Source organism: Solenopsis invicta, chromosome 9 (assembly GCF_016802725.1).
Source record: "Solenopsis invicta isolate M01_SB chromosome 9, UNIL_Sinv_3.0, whole genome shotgun sequence".
Classification (NCBI taxonomy): Eukaryota; Metazoa; Arthropoda; class Insecta; order Hymenoptera; family Formicidae; genus Solenopsis; species Solenopsis invicta.
Genome location: NC_052672.1, coordinates 7,502,776 through 7,523,980, shown reverse-complemented (window position 1 = coordinate 7,523,980; position 21,205 = coordinate 7,502,776). Strand labels below are relative to the sequence as shown.

The following is a 21,205-nucleotide window of genomic DNA, read 5'->3' as shown; positions in this document are numbered from 1 at the left end:
TTATATCATTGTCATTTCTATTAAAAAAATGTACTTATGTAACAAGGCAAATATGAGGTAATCTTGATTAAATTGTGTCTAAAATTGAAAATTGATGTGTTTCATGATATATTTCGGAAAAACTCCCTTTTCTACAGCATTTTATAGTATTCCAACTTTAGACAGAGTATATGCGAGTAACATCCGCGAACCAACCTGTTCGAACATATTTTGTCCAGCTTTTTTATGTAAAATACTCACAAAAAAAGTTTCACTTACACACTATATGGGTCGCACTGACTCTAACAAAACTTTGCTGCCGTGTTATTCGAATTTTGGTTGACCAAAAAAGTTGATAGACCATATCAATCGAAAGAGGAAATTTCAAACTTTTTTGACGTCTTGGTCCAAACCTCCTATCTCATTCCGTCTTCACACAGGAAGCGTTCAATACTTCATATGGGGTCTATCAGACCCACTTATATGTTTAAGGGTTAAAATTAATATATCAAAAGAAACAAATGCATATCTAGCTGGACATCAGGTAGACGGACGGGTACTTTTTCTAGCTTCTGGCTATATTCTGTTAGTATGGAAAACTTTAGCGGAACTGCGTGGCATCAATTTTGAAAAATTGCCGGTGGTATTCGAGAACGTACGCATTCAGCGAGCCATTCTTATGCCGAAGGAGGAAACTGTGAAGTTCTCGATAACCATTTTTGAGCGAACGAGCGACTTTGAAATCTGTAAGGCCGGTACAATCGTCGTCAGTGGAAACGTCCACGTGTCCGAGGCTATCGCGAAAAATCAACTGGAGCTGATGCCAACACCAGTAACGCCTACCAATGAGAAGATTTTGCCATTACCCTCCAAAGATATTTATAAGGAATTAAGGTTGCGTGTGTACGAGTATCGCAATATCTTTCAAGGAATCAAATTTTGCGATAATTACGTCGTTACCGGTCAATTGTACTGGTTCAATCAGTGGATTCCGTACATAGATACTATGCTTCAGTTTAGCATTATGTCTGCTAGACATAGACCAATGAATTTACCGAAACGTATCCAATACGCCGCGATCGATTCCATACTTCATAAACGGCTTGTGAAAGAATTACCAGAAAATGGTGGATTATCGGTGTATAACTATAAGGACATTGCAATTATTAAGTCGGGTGATATTGAGCTCAGAGGATTAAAACTTTCTTTTGCACGTCGACGACACCACACACAAGCTGATCCTAAATATGAACGCACTTTTGTGCCCTATAAAAATTCGCATAATCTAGACGATTCAATGCGAGGAAAAAATACACGCACTCACTGTCCTTTTGCAAATTATGTGTGAAAACATGACTGCATTGAAACTAAAAACCGTGGAAATTGCAGGCAAACAAGCAAAAAATCTTTTGGCGCCGATTATATTCGATATTTTCAATAATGACCTGATATCGCCTATCGTAAATGTATTGCAAAATTTTAATGTATTGTTTATGTTATTCAAAAAATATAACTTTTCAATTCAAAAATCCTAGTGTCACGTACAAAATTATTTCATTAATTTTAACATTTTTAATAACATTTATTTCTGTTTGTGATTTCTTGTTTGTAACTTGTAATTTCTCAAGAGATCTCTTTTCAGTACTTGAAATTACTACAAAATCACTTTGTTACAGATTGATTTACAAGTAATCGCAGCTTCTGTCGACAATTACATACAGGATTTAAATGAAATAAACGTGAATGCTAATGTCGTAATGCGAGATGTGAAAGACGTATCTCCTGCTCAGGATGTGCACTTTGTTATAGCGGCGGATGTTCTGTCGAATAAGTCTTACGTCATTCTCAAAAATTTGGTGGCTGCTTTAAAGCCTGGTTGTTTCATTCTTCTGGAAGAAAATGCTATGCACTTGAATTTGAAGACTGCGTTGGAAGAAAATAATCTATCGTTGGCTGGGAAATAAATCGATCTGGTAGGAAAAACTTACTTGTTGCTGAAGAAACGGTAAGAAAAGAGACAAGCGGTGATAATACAAATCACAAACAAAAATCTCTTGTTGCTGGAGGATGTAAAAACAGCGTTGAAAAAATCTTATAGCAAAAATCATGAAATGCTCTTTGTATCCCAGAACGAAGAAACTCTTGGTATAATATTAAAAGATATTATATAAATAGATAAAAATTATTTCAAAACTTTAAACCTTCTTTTTAATTGCTTCGTAACGTTAAGGTTCAGAATAAAAGCAAAGTAATCAAATCAAAATCTTAACTTTTTATTCACAGGTTTAGTTGGACTCATTACCTGCATACATTTAAAATTTGCATTACTTAATATAAATAATAATTCCTTATTCAGAAAATAAAATGAACAAAAATCCAAATTACAATATGAGAGCAAAGGTGAAAAATACAGTGAAGAAATCGCTTGGTTGCGGTTGCCTTGACAGCGCAAACATCACACTTTGTGGTTGAATATTTTAAAACGCTCACCATTTAAAAACTCTTGACTCTTCAACATTTTGCTATTAACATTTTCGAATCAATTTTACATGAGAAATGCATACGTGCCAGGCCATGCCGGCTGTCACGAGCGACCTGAATCACCCTTTATACACAATTTCTTTTACATTTTTAATTCTTTAGAAATGATGGGAGGTAACAACGCCAAGGTGTTTGGTATTATACCACAACACATACATTGTAAGACAACTCGATATGTGTTGTGGTATAATACCATTTTTAATTCTTTAGAAATGATGGGAGGTAACAACGCCAAGGTGTTTGGTATTATACCACAACACATATCGAGTTGTCTTACAATGTATGTGTTGTGGTATAATACCAAACACCTTGGCGTTGTTACCTCCCATCATTTCTAAAGAATTAAAAATGTAAAAGAAATTGTGTATAAAGGGTGATTCAGGTCGCTCGTGACAGCCGGCATGGCCTGGCACGTATGCATTTCTCATGTAAAATTGATTCGAAAATGTTAATAGCAAAATGTTGAAGAGTCAAGAGTTTTTAAATGGTGAGCGTTTTAAAATATTCAACCACAAAGTGTGATGTTTGCGCTGTTAAGGCAACCGCAACCAAGCGATTTCTTCACTGTATTTTTCACCTTTGCTCTCATATTGTAATTTGGATTTTTGTTCATTTTATTTTCTGAATAAGGAATTATTATTTATATTAAGTAATGCAAATTTTAAATGTATGCAGGTAAAGACTTACAACGATGAATATATTCCTTCAACCGCATCCAGTGCTGGCTTCTTCGGTGTTAGCTGAAAAAAATAAATCTGACGATGGCAACAAGACTGATCTCGTCACAACCGTTGTCAATGTTTTAGGAATTAAAGACGTTGTTTCGATTAATCTTAATATTACCTTAAGCGACTTAGGTATGAATTCGTTAATAGGAACAGAGATAAAACAGACTCTTGAGAGGAATTATGACATCGTATTATCGGTGCAAGAAATCCATGCTTTAACCATTACGACACTGCAAAAATTATCTTCGACGGATAGCGAATAAGCTTTACTTGATATAACAAAAATATAAAAACTAAATATTATACTGTAAAGCTATACATTATATTGTAAAACTATACATTTTTACTAGTTTATTCTTGCAAATTAGAAAATATAAAAAAAATAATATAATCCAAATTGCGGGGTGTGAGTGATACGTTCAAAACATTGTAACTTTTGAATTAATCAATAAAATTTAATAAATTAATATTGGGAAATATCGTTTAAGATTTATATTTCAATAAGAAAAGTATGTCAGCAAATTTTTTTTAATTTAATTGCTGTGATATGAAGTTTTATAATTTTGAAACTTATAAGAATAAGTGTTTATAATAAAAAAAGACATTTGACTGCAAAAAATTTATCTTTATTATTCAAAATGTACAATCTTGCATCGTCCTCACTATTATTTTCTCTTAATATGTATTATTTTGAGGTTAAAGGTTATCACATTTTGGATAAAACAATGCGACCTAAAACGCACTTCTCGCGTCTACATCAACTTTTTAATATAAGATTAATATAACAGTACAAATATATGCTTTATTTTGTTCAATTACGTGCATGTGCTACTTAAAAGTATTAGGAGTATAAATAAATTTCCGCCATTTTTTATCAAAAATTGGGTATTTATTGTGAAAGGATAGTACCTAATGTTTTATTCAAAGTATTGTCCATCGCTAGCCACCACTTTTTCCGATCTTTCTGGCAGCATACGGATACCGCGTCGGAAGAATGTTTCATCTTTTGAAGCTATTCACAAATCGACCCAATTTTTTGTATCTTCATACGATGTGAAGTGTTGCTCAGACCATGTGCCATCGATCGAAACAGGTAGTAATCAGAAGGAGCAATGTCTGGTAAATACGGCGGGTGGGGTAAAACTTCCCAATTGAGTGTTTCCAGATAGGTTTTGGACTTTCTGGGACATACAAAAGTGTTAAGTTATCATTTTATTTTTTAGTGTAGAAGATAGACCTTCATGCAATGTTTTTTTTATTGTGCTATTTGTATAATAGTTCAATAAAAAAAACATTGAAGTAATATACGTTACTATTGTTATGTTTCTTATACATGCGTAAATAACTTATTTGAATTAGTTTCATCTTTTATGTCGTTGTTAATATATGTACATATAATATTGTCGTGCTTAAATTATTAAAAATTATACAAAATATATATTAATAATAATTAAATATTTCTGTATGGAACCATTTGAATAATAAACCTGCTAAACTGATTTTAAATATTTGATGAATTTAATTTTCTTTTTTTATTTATAAAAGATATTGCAGAAAATGAATATGAAAAGTGTGAAAAGATTCGAGGTACGGAGAGATTTTCATATAAATTTATAAAGAATGAAAATTTAATTGTAAGGGTTGGTAACAGGGGAAACTTGAACAACATGAATATTTTGATTCTTATATCTATACAAAGTATCATAGAGCAAAAAAAAACGCAATGCAACTTCCATTAAAAAATTTTTTTTATACACATCACCATTCTCAGTAGTTATTATTTTGCCGAAAAAAAATGTACATTTTTTTAAATAGTGAATTCTATCCCCTTAAGCTGTAACTTGGTACGGACAAAAAACCATTTCGTAAACTAGTCTATTTGCATATTTTTAAGTTTACTGAATTTTTGAGTTTTTTGTTTAACATTTGTCAATAAAATACATTGATCATTGCAATCAGCTGTTTTACAGTCAAAATTAAATAATCGATAGATTGCAAAATAATCTAGTTATTATGAAAATAATAATTTCTCTATTCATAACTCGTTTTTAATTGCCTAAAATATTACGTACATACTTTTACATTGCCAAAAATATTTAATTGATTTTAGCAGTTGAGTTCAAAAAACTTTATTATTTTACTATATCAGTTATTATTATTTTGTTTAAAAAAAACTAATTTTAATATTTATTGTACTATATTCATTTGCCTTCAACGTTCAATCGCGTAATACGCGATTAGCGATACGCATGAGACGAATCCATTTCAGCGCGGAAAAATCGAGCGCACGGACCAATACGTATCAGAAAAACACTTTTGTTATATATGGTTGGATTTGTATAAAAATAAGCTTTAATTTTGTTGTAAAAATATTTGGAAATTTTAAATAACAAATGTCAAATGGTGGGAAAGGTATAAAAAAAAAATTAAAAAAAAATTTTTTTTTAATTATTATAAAATACTATTCAAGCCATTCAACTTTTATTTGGAACATTTTTTTCTCTCTCTCTTATAGTTTCAACGATATTCGCTTGGACAGAAAAAATTTTCTTCAAAAAGATGTTTTATCCCTAAAACTGTGAACAGACCCAAACAAAAAATATTTTTGTGTTATGAAAAAACTCCTGTATTTGTACACAAAGTTTCAGAATTTTTTAAATATGTGGGTTTGCAAACATTTTTTGTAAGTAACGAATATATACATATATCCTAATAATTGGTAGAAAATGCGAGTTAAATGTGCTACTCAGGTGTTTAATGCTACAGTTGCCGCTTCTTTGAAAACTTATATTTCATTTAGAGCGCTTAAAAAAAATGTCATAGAAACTGTCAATTTTATTTCTGATTTTGATAAACTTTTTGGTATCTTTATTTCATTGAAATTATCTAACGTAAAATAATTTAATAAATTATTTAAAGGAGAACAATATAATTTCCTTGTGTATATGCTAATGAACTAATCAATTTTTTGATGCATATGGTTGTACAGCAAGAAAATATACGAGTCTGTGGTTTGGTTTGCATTCACATCATATTTACACACCATTATCTGTAAAATATTCTCATCAAGATTAAACAAAGCTTCGGAAGACGGTAAACATGTTTTCAGAACTAAGAATAGTTTGGTTTTTTCCCCACTCTTCAATATAAAAAAATATAAAAAAACTTGCGTTGAATGTAGAAATTACAGCATCGCACAGTTACCACTTTGTTATTACTTACGGCTTGTAGGCTTTGACGAGCACAGAGACATGCGTACGTACATAGGCACACGATAAAACGACGAAAAGGTTATACAATATTATTATTGTTAAGTAACAAAATATTACTATTTGTATAACACAGTGAAACTGATAAAACTATACGATACGAATTTTATACCACAAATCAAATAAGATGATTCTTATAAATTTTTTTGTCACTAAAAAATCCGGTAATTAAATTGATCTATCACGTCTTTTAAAGAAGTCTTTTATTTAAAAGTGCTGAAAACGCATTTTTTTACTTGTAAGGGTCTCTTAAAAATGTGTCATAATACGCTAGTTTTGTTAGCGGATTTGTTTTTAGCAATAAATGTTTTGTAAAAATCCTTAACTGCATTACTTGCATTATGCAAAATTTACAGTTGTAAATTAAAGAACGAAAAAAATTTATTGCTTAAAATTTGTACTTTTGAGATTGTTATTTCATTAAACAAATTACTTATTTTTTTACACGGATATAAATAATGATGTGTAAAATCTTGAAATTTGTTTACAAACTTTGCGAAGTTCCACGACGTAATGTAAAAATTTTATAAATGGAATAATTCAATATAATATTAAAATATTAGAATGTTTCGAAACATCCACGATTTTTACCCCGACTTGTTCTTGACGACCTTTGTCTCGACTTTGAAACGTCATTAATTCAGTGGAGGAGGCTCGATGAGAGATTTATCCAATTATCTTGTGGACAAATGAGATTAAGAGCATGATTTGATGTCTTACCGAAATCGTGAGTACCAAATTCTAAGTCCACGAACTTCTAATGAAATCGAGAACGCGACAATATCGTCACTCGCACGGCGCGGCGTCGATTCTGTAAGTCAATGTGTTATAAGGATAATGTGATAATAAAAATTGTGGAATAATCGTGCGAAAAGTTATCAACTTAATTCAATATAAACTCTGAACTCGTCCGCAATTGTCAAAATTATCGCAATGCGGTCAATGACGTTATCGGTTCAATTATTGACACTCAAATTAGTTTGTGCATATTTATGCTATTAATACCATTAAATAATTCAACTAAAAATAATTCAGAATTATGCTATCATTATTTAAATCCTCTCTGCTGGTGTACTTATGGCTCAGCAAGTTAGCTGATCGCGCTTCCTCTCTCTCTTTCTCTCTCTCTCATCTCCCGCTTTCATTTGCAACTTTTTGTTCATTCCGACATATAAATTATTTTATTACGCCGCTCTCTCTCTTTCGCGCTTTCTCTATGCAGATCTGGCCTCTGCGTTTGTGACGAAATTCAAGTCGTTTACAAATAAATTTTTTGAAACTATATTTAAAATTAGAGCTGTTCGGAATTTGTACTTTTGGATTTAAAATTAAAATATATCGGTGTTTACACTTATTTTATTAGCATTCTTTTATTCCTCACTTTGTTACTGGTTTGTCATAGCGCGTAACGTTCAGTTTCAGGAACATTATGGTCGAGTTTTTTCAATTCATCGATTGATCAATCAATGAATTAAAAAATTTGCCTCATATACAGGGTGATTTAGAACGACCTATGTGTCCCTGTAAAGACGTGTTCTTGAATAAATTCTGAGACGATTTTTCCTGTACGAAAATTTTGTCCGACGCTTACTTTTTGAATAATAAGAGAATAAAATTAGCGAATCACGGGCCGTGTACACATGGTAGACAAAGGCGGCGCAACTCACCGCCCGACGCGGACGCTTAACCGTGTCGGACGGTGAGTTGCGCCGCCTTTGTCTACTATGTGTACACGGCCCGTGATTCGCTAACTTTATCCTCTTATTATTCAAAAAGTAAGCGTCGGACAAAATTTTCGTACAGGAAAAATCGTCTCAGAATTTATTCAAGAACACGTCTTTACAAGGACACATGGGTCGTTCTGAATCACCCTGTATATATATATATATATATATATATATATATATATATATATATATATATATATATATGTATGTATATATATAGCACAGGCTTTTGCATAGCTGCATAACCGTATGCATAAGAAAGTTGATTGGTCCGTTATCACATGCATAAGGAAATGGACCAATCAATTTTTTTATGCATACGGTTATGCAGTTTTGCAAAAGCCTGTGTCGCGGCCTTAATACTGTGTGTTGCGTATAATATTTGTTTTAAATTCAATTATGCTGTAAATGAATGTAACAAATAAAGTAAATAAATAAATTTATAATTTATTGAAATTTTCGCTATATAATAATTATACACAATATAATTAATGAGAAACTTCGATAAGATTTGAATATTTGCAATTAAAAATCATATAAATACGTGCCATTATTTTATTACAATAGCTCTAAAATTCTTTTAATCTCACACATTCATTTTCTTCTTCTTTTTAGGTTTTAATTAAACTAAAAATTTTATTGATTATTTCTTCCTTATCATTCACGAACAATAATTTTAATGTAATGTCATAATACTGTTACGCCCGGTATAGGCGTGTACATGTATTATGTTATAAACGTCTTTTGTCTATGAGTGGCGATGTTCGTGTTATTGAGGTCTGAAGCCTTGTTTTGGTGACAGACGTGTGGAATAAACGTTGGAGTTTTTCAAAGATTCTGCTTTATTATTTATCGCACGCGAGTGCCTTTTGTGTGAGAGCGCGCGAGAGTGTTTGTGTAACCGACGGACGTAACATTTTTGGGGGCTCGTCCGGGATAGGACGAGCAAGACGAGCTTTAGACGATTTTTGAACTATGGCTTTCGTGCATACTCCGAGGAAGGGGATGTGCACGCGCTCCTCAGGAACGATTTCACAATCTCCGGGAGTCGACGAACGTTCGAGTGTGCGTTCTACGGGAGATTTCGTCGAGAGGACGACGGAAGATAACATCGAGCGTACAACAGGAGATGCTGAGACTCCGGGCTCGCGGAGTTGTTGCGAGCTGCGTTGGAGGAGCTTCGCACGATGAAGGAGGAGCGTCTTCGCTTTCAGCAGCGTGAGGACGAACTTAATGAACAACTACGTCGAATACAAGGCCAGTCGTTTACCAATTAAAATTCTGCTTCAGAAAATAATATCGGTTTTAAATTAAAGCCGGATACTTATGATGGAAATTCTTCATTGCGCGAATTTCTTTCTCAATTCCGTTTACTCGCTCAAGTAAATAATTGGACTGAAACCGTTAAAGTAGCGGTTTTAGCTTCATGTCTTAGAGGGAAAGCGCGTTCAATTTTAGACGGGATTTCGGAATTGGAGAATTTACAATTTTCTGAATTAGAGTCACGCTTAGAATTGCGTTTCGGAGAAAGTCACTTGTTTCAGTCTTTTTATACACAATTTACTAATAGAAAGCAACGTATAGGGGAAGATATTCCCACTCTTTGAGCAAATCTTGAACGTCTGTCTCGTCTAGTCTATCCGGAATGCTCTACGGAAGTACGAGATAAAATCGCATGCTTACGATTTGTTGCTGCGCTTGCGGACGGTTTTGTTAAACAAACCCTTCAATTGGAGGGAGTGATTTCCCTGCGTGCAGCGGTAGAAAGGGCTATGGCCATTAAGGCTATAAGGGAAAATAGTGAGAGAGAATAGAGAGAGAGAGAAAGAGAGGGAGAGAGAGAGTTGTGCTTCCCTGGAAGTCCACGCCTGGGAGGACGGGTTCGGGGAATCGTTCTTTCTTTGGAAATTGGGAAAAAGTTTCGTTTTTTTTTAGGGCAAAAAATTGTCAAACTTGTGTCTTCGTGGGAATTTTATTGTAAACTCGTGACTAAAAAAAAGTTTTTCTTTTGCAGGTTTATTTTTATTTTAAGTGAGATACTCGTTGGAATTTTTTTAATTTCAGTTTTGGGATTCGTGCGAAGTGAAGTTTTTCTTGTGAAGAATCGTCGAAACTTTGTGTTAAGAAGACCGCCTTGCCCCGGTTTTTTTGAATTGAGGTTTTTCCGAGGGCCTGAGGGCAAATGTCGAGGCGGGGACATAGGGAGCCCTTAAGGCGTTGGGTCCTCGAGAGTTAATTTCCCCCCCCCCCCCTTGTCCGAAGAATGAAGGAAGAAGTGCTCAAAACTCAAGCTGAAGAGTAAGAATGAGCTACAGCTTAGCAGGAAGATGACGTCTTGTGGACGAAGTCACGCAGCTCCGAATCCCTTTGCAGCAGCTAGGGGAAGAGCAAGAAGTCGTGAAGATTTAGAAGTCCTTAGTTGGTTGTCGGGACGACAACCTAAAGAAAGGGGGCAGTGTTACGCCCAGTATAGGCGTGTATTATGTTATAAACGTCTTTCGTCTATGAGTGGCGATGTTCGTGTTGTTGAGGTCTGAAGCCTTGTTTTGGTGACAGATGTGTGGAATAAACGTTGGAGTTTTTTAAAGATTCTGCTTTATTATTTATCGCACGCGAGTGCCTTTTGTGTGAGAGCGCGCGAGAGTGTTTGTGTAATCGACGGACGTAACAATACTTTACACACTAATCACAAACAATATGTTTAAATAGTATAATTATTTTGTAATAAATGTTTAAAATGACGTCCACCTGTTTCAATGCAAGCGAAGGTGAATTCTTGCAATTATCTTGTTGTAGAGTCGTCTCAGTATCACTGTAACAATGTTCATCTTACCATTTTTTTTGTTATTATTACAATACAATTTATTTTTAAATTATTTGACAATATTTTGCGCAATTATTAATTAAAAATTTAACAATTGTTAATTGAAGGCATGAATAAATCATTACAAATGTTTATCTAATAAATTACAAAAATTTAGGATAAAACAAGAAGTCAAAAATTAAATAAAAGAGAGATAAGAAAAAGTAAAGATTTCTGATAAACCTTTATCAATAGAAGATGCGTTCTCAAATATTGTACATTTCTGTGTAGATATTGTCCTATTAAAAAAAATCAACGTTAATTAATCAAATAATTAAGATAGTTCTCCAGTTCTTCTAAGAAATGTGTTTTGTATGTTTTAATATTTAGAGATGTTTTAATATTTGCAACTAATTTTTTTTCTAAAACGCCATTTTTCCAATTACCCCGGCATTTACTTTTTATAAATATGAAATAATTTCTACTGCAAAAGTCGCTTTCTAATTTCAATTTACTTTATTAAAAAATTAGGACAATACAAAATACGTATACAAAAAAGTTTAAATTAAATAATTTAAAGTTTAAACAATACAATACAAATCCTAATAAAACTGGGAATTGTATTATAATAACAAATAAAAATAATGGGAGGTTCTCAGATGCGCACAGACTCGATCGGACACCACCAATCACGAAATCTAATCTAATCCAACCAACGGAAATACTCTAGGCATTGGCCATTACAATTGGTGGTGTCCAATTGGGTTTGTGCGCAACTGGGACTCTTCCGAAATAATGAATACGACATTACCGTTTGAAAGCAGTTCTTAGTGCTCAATAATTTTTTTAAGTAAACTTTATAGACATTTACAAAATTCCCCGAAACTGCGTATCGCAATTTCACCGGACTTAAAAGACAGTTTTAAAGAAGAATCTAAATATAAAGCACAAAATTAAATTGTTAATCAATTTAATTATTAATTTGATGCTTGTACTATCCCTAATCTTGAAATACTAAAGAGATTTCTTTAGCTGTGTTATAAATCCGGCGAAATTGTAGCAATATATAAACACAATTGCTAACACTTTGTTAACTCGACAGATGTGTTGATAAATGTAAAAAGGTCGAATTGGTTTTATTTTTGCAGAGCCAGAATAAAAGTTAATACAATTCTTCTACGACAAGGCAATGGCTGCTCAGTTAGAAAGTGTCTACAGTCCCATTAGGCGGGAGTCCGTGATCGAAAATGAAATACCGTATACCGATAGTGACATTGTCATTACGGGGATATCAGGTAATTGTCTATTATGGCACGACTTGCTGGAACGTTATGGGAGCGTGATGTATCGGCTAAATAAACACTTTTTCCAGGCCGTCTGCCCGAGTCAACTAATATCGATGAGTTTAAAAAGAATTTAATGAACGAAATAGATATGGTGACAGTTGACGAGGGGCGTTGGGCAAGAGGTCTTTATGGGCTTCCAGTCAGATATGCCAAGATAAAGGACCTCAGCCACTTCGATGCCACTTTTTTTGGAATACATTCCAAACAGGCACATGCAATGGACCCTCAGCTTCGTTTAATGTTAGAATCAACCTATGAAGCCATAATTGACGCTGGTATCAATCCTACGACTATGAGAGGATCGCGTACCGGTGTATTTGTCGGTATCTCTACCTCGGAATCGGATGAATTTTGGTTGAGAGATCCAAAAATCATAAATGGTTTGTATACTATCAAAAATTGTGTCAAAATATTTTCTTAGTCAATTATTTTAACTTTTTCTATCTATCGCGAAACAAGGTATTTGTTCAAGTTTTATTTAAACGTAAAAAAAATTAAGACATTATTACAATTATAGATCCTAGAAATCTAAAAATTTATTTAAAAATACGAAAATAACTATGATGGTACCGATGCATCATATTACAGAAAAAAAAGTTTTTTCAATTTAAAAAAGATTTGAAACAAAGAAATTTGTTGATACGGTTGAAAAAGTATAGCATTGCAATACGGATAAAAGAAAGTTTCTTTGATTTGAAGAAATTTCTTGTTTACGAGAGTAAGTCAAAAATTATCTGCACTTTTGCTAAAGCACGTTTTTAAATTTGTCACACTGCGTTTCGGTCAGAAGAAAGAAGGAGTGAAAGGTGCTGTAATTTATCAGAGGCTTTTAACACAATGCGGAGACACTGCTTTGCCACGCAGAAGTGTATATGAATAGATCGAAAAGTTTAAAAGTAAACGCATAAAGTGTGGCACACAAAGAGGGAGCGAGACGCTATTCCACTAAAGACGAAAAGGTTTAACAATGTTAAGAGTTGATACTGGCAAACCGGCAAATTGTATTATAAGCCTCCGATGAATTTCAACACCTTTCACTTCTTCCGACTAAAGAAATCGTATTACAACTCTCTGTTTCTCCTTGGTGCAAACATCTAGCGAAGCGGTCATATTTACACGCTCGTAGCAGTAAACAAACTAAGCGATCAAGGTTCAGCTTTGATTATGGGACCACAGTAGTGCAAACTTAAAGCCTGCCTGTCCGGAACGCAGTGTGATAAACTTAAAGAGATGTTCTAGCAAAAATGCGAATAATTTTTGCCTTACTCTATTTTCTTATTGAAATTATAAAAGAAATAGTTTAGTTGCGCAAATCTTTTATAAAATGAAAGATATATATATATATATATATAACTATAATATAAAGATATATATATATATATAAACTAATCAGAACTAAATTATTTCTTACATTACTACCAATATTTTCTATGAATTAAAAAATTATTTGTTTAAATTAAACTACAAAATTGAAAGAATAATTTATTTACCATAAAAAACAAATAACGTTGTTATTAAAACCATTATTTATTCTTTTAAATAAATTTTTATTTTCTTTAAAAGTACATTTATTTTAATTTAAAAAAAATCTAGAAGAGAAAAAATTTCTTTAATTTAAAAATAATTTTTCTCTGAGTCTACGTGTAAATAACTGTTGTTTATATTTTAATATTCATGATAAACTAATTGTACCCCGCTACGCGTGGCTCAGTCTAATTAAATGAAAAAGTAAGAGAAAAAAAGCGCGGTGTACAATTTTATGGATATACATATATATATAGATAGATAGATACATAGATAGATAGATAGATAGATATCTTATGGCGTTAAAAAGATGAAACAATTTGCTAAAAATAAATCGAGACAACAATGTTGTTCATATTTTAATATTTATTATAAATATCATATGGCGTTAGAAAGATCACACAAGTTAATGAAAAAAAACTTGAGATATTTGCACTTGCTTCCAGGATACAATCTGCTCGGCAGTTCCAGGTCTATGTTCGCCAACAGAATTTCCTATGCATTTGACTTTACTGGACCTAGTTACGCATTAGATACAGCTTGTTCCTCCTCCTTATATGCCACACATCAAGCTGTAAGCGCAATACGTGCCGGCGAGTGCGATGCTGCAATCGTCGGTGGACTGAATCTTGTGTTGAGACCGAATTACTCACTGCAGTGTCTGAAATTAAATATGCTGTCCCAAGATGGCAAATGCAAAACATTTGACGTTTCGGCTAACGGTTACGTAAGGGCTGATGCGGTGGTGGCAATATATTTACAGAAAGCAAAGGATGCGCGTCGAGTATACGCGACAGTAATTCGAACAAAGACAAATATAGATGGCTACAAATCCGAGGGTATTACGTATCCCAATGGTGAAAAGCAGTATGAATTGATGCGTGATATTTATACCGAGGCTGGAATTAATCCCGTGGACGTGAGTTACGTAGAGGCTCACGGTACCGGTACTAAAGTAGGAGATAGGGTGGAGGTAAATTCGATCGAAAAACTATTCTGCAAAGACCGGAACACTCCATTATTAATAGGCTCGGTCAAATCCAACATGGGTCACTCGGAACCGGCCAGTGGATTATGCTCGATCGCCAAGATATTAATCGCGATGGAAGCAGGCGTAATACCGGCCAATTTGCACTTTAAAACACCAAATCCAAACATTCCTGCATTAAAGGAAGGACGCATTAGAGTGGTCGACAAGGCCACACCATGGAACGGTGGTCTCGTGGGCATCAATTCGTTCGGCTTTGGCGGCGCAAACGCGCATGTCATTCTCCGTAGCAATCCAAAAAGAAAATCAAAACCGTCACCGCCATTGAACATCACAGAATTGTTGCCCAAGTTGGTTGCAGTATCGGGTCGAACAAAAGAAGGTGTGCATACTTTATTAAATAAAGCACAAGAGCATCGTAATGATGATGAATTTCTCTCGTTGTTACGAATAATTCACAATAATGCTATTTTCGGCCATGACTTTCGCGGCTACGAAATACTTAACATCGATGGTACACGTGAAGTGACTGAGATAACGAGCTCTAAAGAGAGGCGTCCAATTTGGTTCGTATTTTCCGGTATGGGCACGCAATGGGCGGGCATGGGACATCAATTGTTCGGCATTGAAACTTTTCAACGTAGTTTACGACAATGCGCGGTCGCGTTGGCACCCCATGGCATCGATCTCATGACTATTATTATGAACGCCACTGACAAAATAATCGAAGAAGTAATAAATTCTTTTGTGGCTATTACGGCTATGCAGGTCGCTCTTGTAGATGTCTTAACGTCGATAGGTATATCGCCGGATGGTATAGTCGGACATTCCACGGGAGAACTAGCGTGTGCATATGCTGACGGTGCGTTTACATTAGAGCAAACTATTTTAGCGGCTTACTATAGAGGTAAGGCGATTATAGACTCTAAGTTGGAATCGGGCGCTATGGCGGCAGTTGGTTTGAGTTGGGAAGAGGCCAGAAAAATATGCCCACCAAATATCTTTCCAGCTTGTCATAACGCCAAAGACATAGTCACGATTTCCGGTCCGACTGAGTCTGTGCAAAAGTTTGCAGAAACGCTTAAAAGCAAAGATATCTTCGTCAAGAAGGTGAGAAGTTCCGGCTTTGCATTTCACAGCAAATACATCGCCTCGGCCGGGCCAAAGCTACGTGATTCTCTCGACAAAGTAATCCCGAATCCGAAACAAAGGTCAGCCAGATGGATTTCCAGTTCCATCCCCGAGTCTGCATGGGACAGTCCGCTCGCACAGACTAGCTCGTCTGCGTATCACGTAAATAATTTACTCTCTCCTGTACTTTTTCAAGAGGCGATGGCGCATATTCCAGAGAACGCAATAACAATCGAAATTGCGCCGGACTGTTTGCTACAAACAATTTTGCGCAGATCATTACCACCAACGATAACCTATATTGGTCTTCACAAACGGAATCATTTGGACAACGTGGCATTTCTACTGTCTAATGTGGGTAAGATGTATAATACTGGTGCAAAACTTGATATTTTAAAATTATACCCGCCGATAAGTTTTCCGGTCGGTAGAGGAACACCGATGATCGGGCCTCTAATCAAGTGGGACCATTCCACCGCTTGGAATGTGCCTAATTTCAATCAGACATCAAGGCACTCGGGAGAGCATATAGTCGAAATAAATATATCAAAAGAAACAGATGCATATCTAGCTGGACATCAGATAGACGGACGAGTATATTTTCCAGTTTCTGGCTATATTCTGTTAGTATGGAAAACTTTGGCTGAACAGCGTGGTACGGATTTTGAAAGATTGCCGGTGGTATTCGAGAACGTGCGCTTTCAGAGAAGCATTCTTATGCCGAAAGAAAAAACGGTGAAATTTTTGATAACCATTTTCGAGGGAACGGGCGACTTTGAAATCTGTGAGGGCGCTACAATCGTTGTCAGCGGAAACGTCCGCGTGTCCGAAACTATTGCGAAAGATCAGCTGGAGCTGTTGCCAACACCAGTGATACGTACCGATGATGAGATTTTGCCATTAACTTCCAAAGATATTTATAAAGAATTAAGGTTGCGCGGGTGCGAATATCGCGATGTCTTTCAAGGAATCAAATCTTGCGATAATTACGTCGTTACCGGTCAATTGTACTGGTTCAATAAGTGGATTCCGTACATAGATACTATGCTTCAGTTTGGCATTATGTCTGCTAACCATAGACTAATGTATGTACCAAAGCGTATCCAATACGCCGCGATCGATCCCATTCTTCATAAACAACTCGTGAAAGAATTACCAGAGGATGGTGGATTACCGGTGTATCACTATAAAGACAGTGAAGTTATTGATTCGGGTGGTATTGAGCTCAGAGGACTTAAACTTTCTTTGGCACGTCGCCGACACCACACTCAAGTTGAACCTAAGTATGAACGATACATTTTTGTGCCCTATGAAAATTCGCATAATCTAGATCATCCAAGGGGAGGAAAAATATACGCACTTACTATCCTTTTGCAAATTATGTGTGAAAATATGATGGCATTGAAACTGAAAACCGTGGAAGTTGCCGGTAAACGGGTTGCGGAAGATCTTTTGGCGCCGATTATATTTAACATTTTCAATAATGAATTAATATCGCCTATCGTAAGTGTATCGCAAAATTTCAATAAATTGTTTATGTCATTAAAAATGTAATACTTTTTAATTTAAAATTCCTACTGTCACGTACAAAATTATCTCATTAATTTTAACGTTTTTAACAACATTTGTTTCTGTTTGTGATTTTTTGTTTGTAACTTGTAATTTTTCAAGAGATCTCTCTTTAGTATTTAGAATGACTCCAGAATCAATTTATTACAGATAGATTTACAAGTAATAGCAGCTCCTGTCCACAATTACATACAGAGTTTGAATCAAATGAAAGTGAATGCTAACGTCGTAATGCGAGACGTGAAGGAAGTACCTCCTGCTCTGGATGTGCACTTTGTCATAGCGGCGGATGTTCTGTCGAATAAGTCTTACGTCATTCTCAAAAATTTGGTGGCTGCTTTAAAACCTGGTTGTTTCATTCTATTGGAAGAAAGTACTGTGCACTTGGATTTGAAAACTGTGTTAGAAGAAAATGATCTATCGTTGGCTGGAAAACAAACCGATCCAATAGGAAAAACTTTCTTGTTGCTAAAGAAACGGGAAGAAAAGAAACAACCGGTGGTAATACAAATCACAGACAAAAATCTCTCGTGGCTGGAGGATGTAGAAACAGCGTTGAAGAAATCTGATAGCGAAAATCAAGAAGTGTTCTTTATATCTCAGAACGAAGAAACACTTGGTAAAGTATGAAAATATATTATAGACAAAAAATTATTTCGAACCTTTAAACCTTTTTTTAATTACATTGTAATGCTCGGACTCATGACTTGCATACGACGCGAAACAGGCAATGCAAATGCACGCTTCGTTTTTATCCAGGACAAGAATGCTCCCAAGTTTGACTTAACCGAGAAGTTTTACGCAGAACAGTTAAACAAAGGATTGACTGCCAATGTGCTGAAAGGAGGACAATGGGGCAGTTATCGACACGTACCTTTGGATGTATCCTGTTTACAAGTGCATCATGTATATGCCAATACATTGAAGTGGGGTGACCTCAGCAGCTTAAAATGGATTAAAAGCCCATTAAATTATGACCAAAATTTTCTTAATAAGAAACTTTGTTACGTATACTATGCTCCAATAAACGTCAGGTAAGTTTTAAATTAGTATTTTTTAGAAATAATTCATTGAAAATTTAGATAATTTGGACCTTTGACTAAAAAAAAAGTATAAATTATGCAAAGGGATATCATGTTGGCGAGTGACAAATTACCATTAGACATCTTGCCACGGAATGTGGCTACGAAAGAGTGCGTATTGGGATATGAATTCTCCGGAAGAGACGCTGAAGGTCGTCGCGTGATGGGCATAGTTGAAGCTAAAGGAATAGCGACCACTGTAGTTGCGGATCTTGATTTTCTTTGGGATGTACCTGACAGATGGACTTTAGAAGAAGCTGCAACTATACCTATCGCTTACGCTACTAGTTACTATGCTCTATTTATACGGGGTCGATTGAAAGCAGGCGAAAGCGTATTAATCCATGCTGGTAATTGCGGTGTTGGTGAAGCAGCGATTGCCATTGCGTTGCATGCTGGTTGTATAGTCTTCACTACTGTCGATACTCCGGAAAAAAGAGACTATCTCAAGAAAGTCTTCCCGCAATTAAATGACAGGCACATCGGCAATGCCAGAGATACAAGTTTCGAACGGCTTATACGTATTGAGACACAAGGACGTGGAGTCGACGTCGTACTAAATTCACTGGGAGAGGAGAAGTTGCAAGCTGGCATTCGGTGCCTTGCGGATTACGGCCGTTTTCTAGAAGCCGGCAAGTATGATTTGTCGAATGTCAACCATATAGGAATGTCATTGTTTTCGAACAATATGTCTTTCCATGATATATTGTTGGATACGGTATTCGGTGACGACGTGGGAGAAAATGACAGGGTGATAAAGAAGAAACTAGTAAAACTTATTTCAGAAGGTATCAAGAATGGCGCGGTACGTCCGCTCCAATCAATTGTTTTTTTAGAACAACAACTCGAGCAGGGTTTCAGATTCATGGCGACGGGCAAGCATTTTGGCAAAGTACTACTGAAAATCCGTGATGAGGAACCGAGGAAGCGAATCCTACCAACGCCAAAGGCAGTAGCAGCAATTCCGCGTACTTACATGAATCCGGAGAAATCATACGTCTTGGTCGGTGGTCTCGGCGGATTCGGTCTAGAACTGGCCGACTGGATGATCAGTCGTGGTGCCAAATTCATCGTTCTCGTATCACGCTCAGGCATACGCACCGGTTATCAGGCATTTTGTGTGCGTCGCTGGCGCGAAAACGGAGTGAAAATCATTATTTTCATAGAAGATGTTACGACACCATCAGGTGCCCAACGTTTGATCCAAGAAAGCAACCAGTTGGCTCCGGTAGGTGGTGTATTTAATCTGGCAGTCGTCATACGTGATGCCCTGATCGAAAACCTGAAAGAAGCCGATTTCAAAGCGGTTATTTTACCGAAAGTCAATATTACAAGAAATTTAGACGCGATATCGAGGATGCTCTGCCCATTGTTAGATTATTTTGTGGTGTTTTCGTCTTGGTCAAGCGGTCGCGGTAGTATTGGTCAAACCAACTATGCTTTTGCAAACTCAACAATGGAGAGAATAATGGAAGAGAGGCAGTCTAATGGTTTACCTGGTCTCGCCATTCAGTGGGGTGCCATCGGAGATGTTGGCTTAGTCATGGGTAATATATTATTATACAAAATGTTTCGAGAAAATAGGAATGGTCTTTTCTTTAATCAAATTTTTGAATAAATGTTTTCCAAACGTTGCTTTTTCTTTGCTTTTTTAAAATCTCAATAATTATTTTAAATTCTTTCTAAAAAGTATGACTTATAGTATAATAATGAAACGATACTTAATGCGTATTTTATATAACGTTTTTCTAAATTTATTGATTTTGTATATACACAATTTCTCTTACATTTTACTTCTTCAGAAATGATGGGAGGTAATGACGTCGAGGTGAGCGGAACTATACCACAACACATTTCGAGTTGTCTTGCTACGATGGATATATTCCTTCAAGAACCGCATCCAGTTCTGGCTTCTACCGTGTTCGCTAAAAAGTATAAGTCTGACGATGACAACAAAACTGATCTTGTCGCAACCGTTGCTAATGTTTTAGGTATTAAAGGCGTTGATTCGATTAATCCCAACATTACCTTAGCCGATTTAGGTCTGGATTCGCTAATGAACACAGAGATAAAACAGACTCTTGAAGGGAATTATGACATTGTTTTGTCGGCGCTAGAGATCCGTGCCTTAACTATCACTAAATTGCGAGAATTATCTTCAATGTATAACGAGTAAGCTGTTTCGTTTTATTAAAAAAAAATTTTTAAACTAAATATTAATTATATTTAATTATAAAACTATACATTATATTATAATAGTATACAATTTAAATAGTTTATTCTTGCAAATATATGATCCAAAATGCAAGAAAAATATGTTAAAAATTTTGTAATTTTTTAACAAATTGTTGAAATTTAATAAATTATTAATGGAAAATAAAATTTAATGTTTATATTTTAATAAAAAAAGTGTATGCCAGCAAATTTTTTTATTATTTTAGTTTGTGATATAAAATCTTATAAATTTTTAAGAAAAAGCGTTTGTAATAAAAAAATAACATTTAATTTTAAAAAATTT

The 21,205-nt window shown here is 35.0% G+C and overlaps 2 protein-coding genes and 1 pseudogene across 2 annotated transcripts; all 3 read left to right on the top strand.

Moving 5' to 3' along the window:
• Positions 1-436: 436 nt before the first annotated feature.
• On the top strand, positions 437-2,858 carry LOC120358708 (annotated as a pseudogene).
• LOC120358713 (fatty acid synthase-like) lies at positions 2,827-3,759 on the top strand. The gene has a single exon (XM_039453796.1). It carries the CDS (start codon positions 3,212-3,214, stop codon positions 3,509-3,511), a length of 300 nt encoding a protein of 99 aa, XP_039309730.1. The 5' UTR covers positions 2,827-3,211; the 3' UTR covers positions 3,512-3,759.
• Positions 3,760-8,914: 5,155 nt separating this feature from the next.
• On the top strand, positions 8,915-20,983 carry LOC105202181 (fatty acid synthase-like). The gene is made up of 7 exons (XM_039453343.1): positions 8,915-12,342; positions 12,420-12,773; positions 14,364-17,539; positions 17,756-18,224; positions 18,333-18,639; positions 18,733-20,234; positions 20,490-20,983. The coding sequence occupies exons 1-7, from the start codon at positions 12,237-12,239 to the stop codon at positions 20,861-20,863; spliced, it is 6,288 nt and encodes a 2,095-aa protein (XP_039309277.1). The 5' UTR covers positions 8,915-12,236; the 3' UTR covers positions 20,864-20,983.
• The last annotated feature ends 222 nt before the right edge of the window (positions 20,984-21,205 follow it).

Bases quoted from the DNA above. Each gene is read 5' to 3' on its own strand.
- LOC105202181 (XM_039453343.1), top strand. From the start codon at position 12,237: ATGGCTGCTCAGTTAGAAAGTGTCTACAGTCCCATTAGGCGGGAGTCC. The intron at 12,343-12,419 runs GTAATTGTCTAT...CACTTTTTCCAG, and splicing joins TGTCATTACGGGGATATCAG to GCCGTCTGCCCGAGTCAACT. The intron at 17,540-17,755 runs GTAAGTGTATCG...AATTTATTACAG, and splicing joins ATGAATTAATATCGCCTATC to ATAGATTTACAAGTAATAGC.
- LOC120358713 (XM_039453796.1), top strand. From the start codon at position 3,212: ATGAATATATTCCTTCAACCGCATCCAGTGCTGGCTTCTTCGGTGTTA.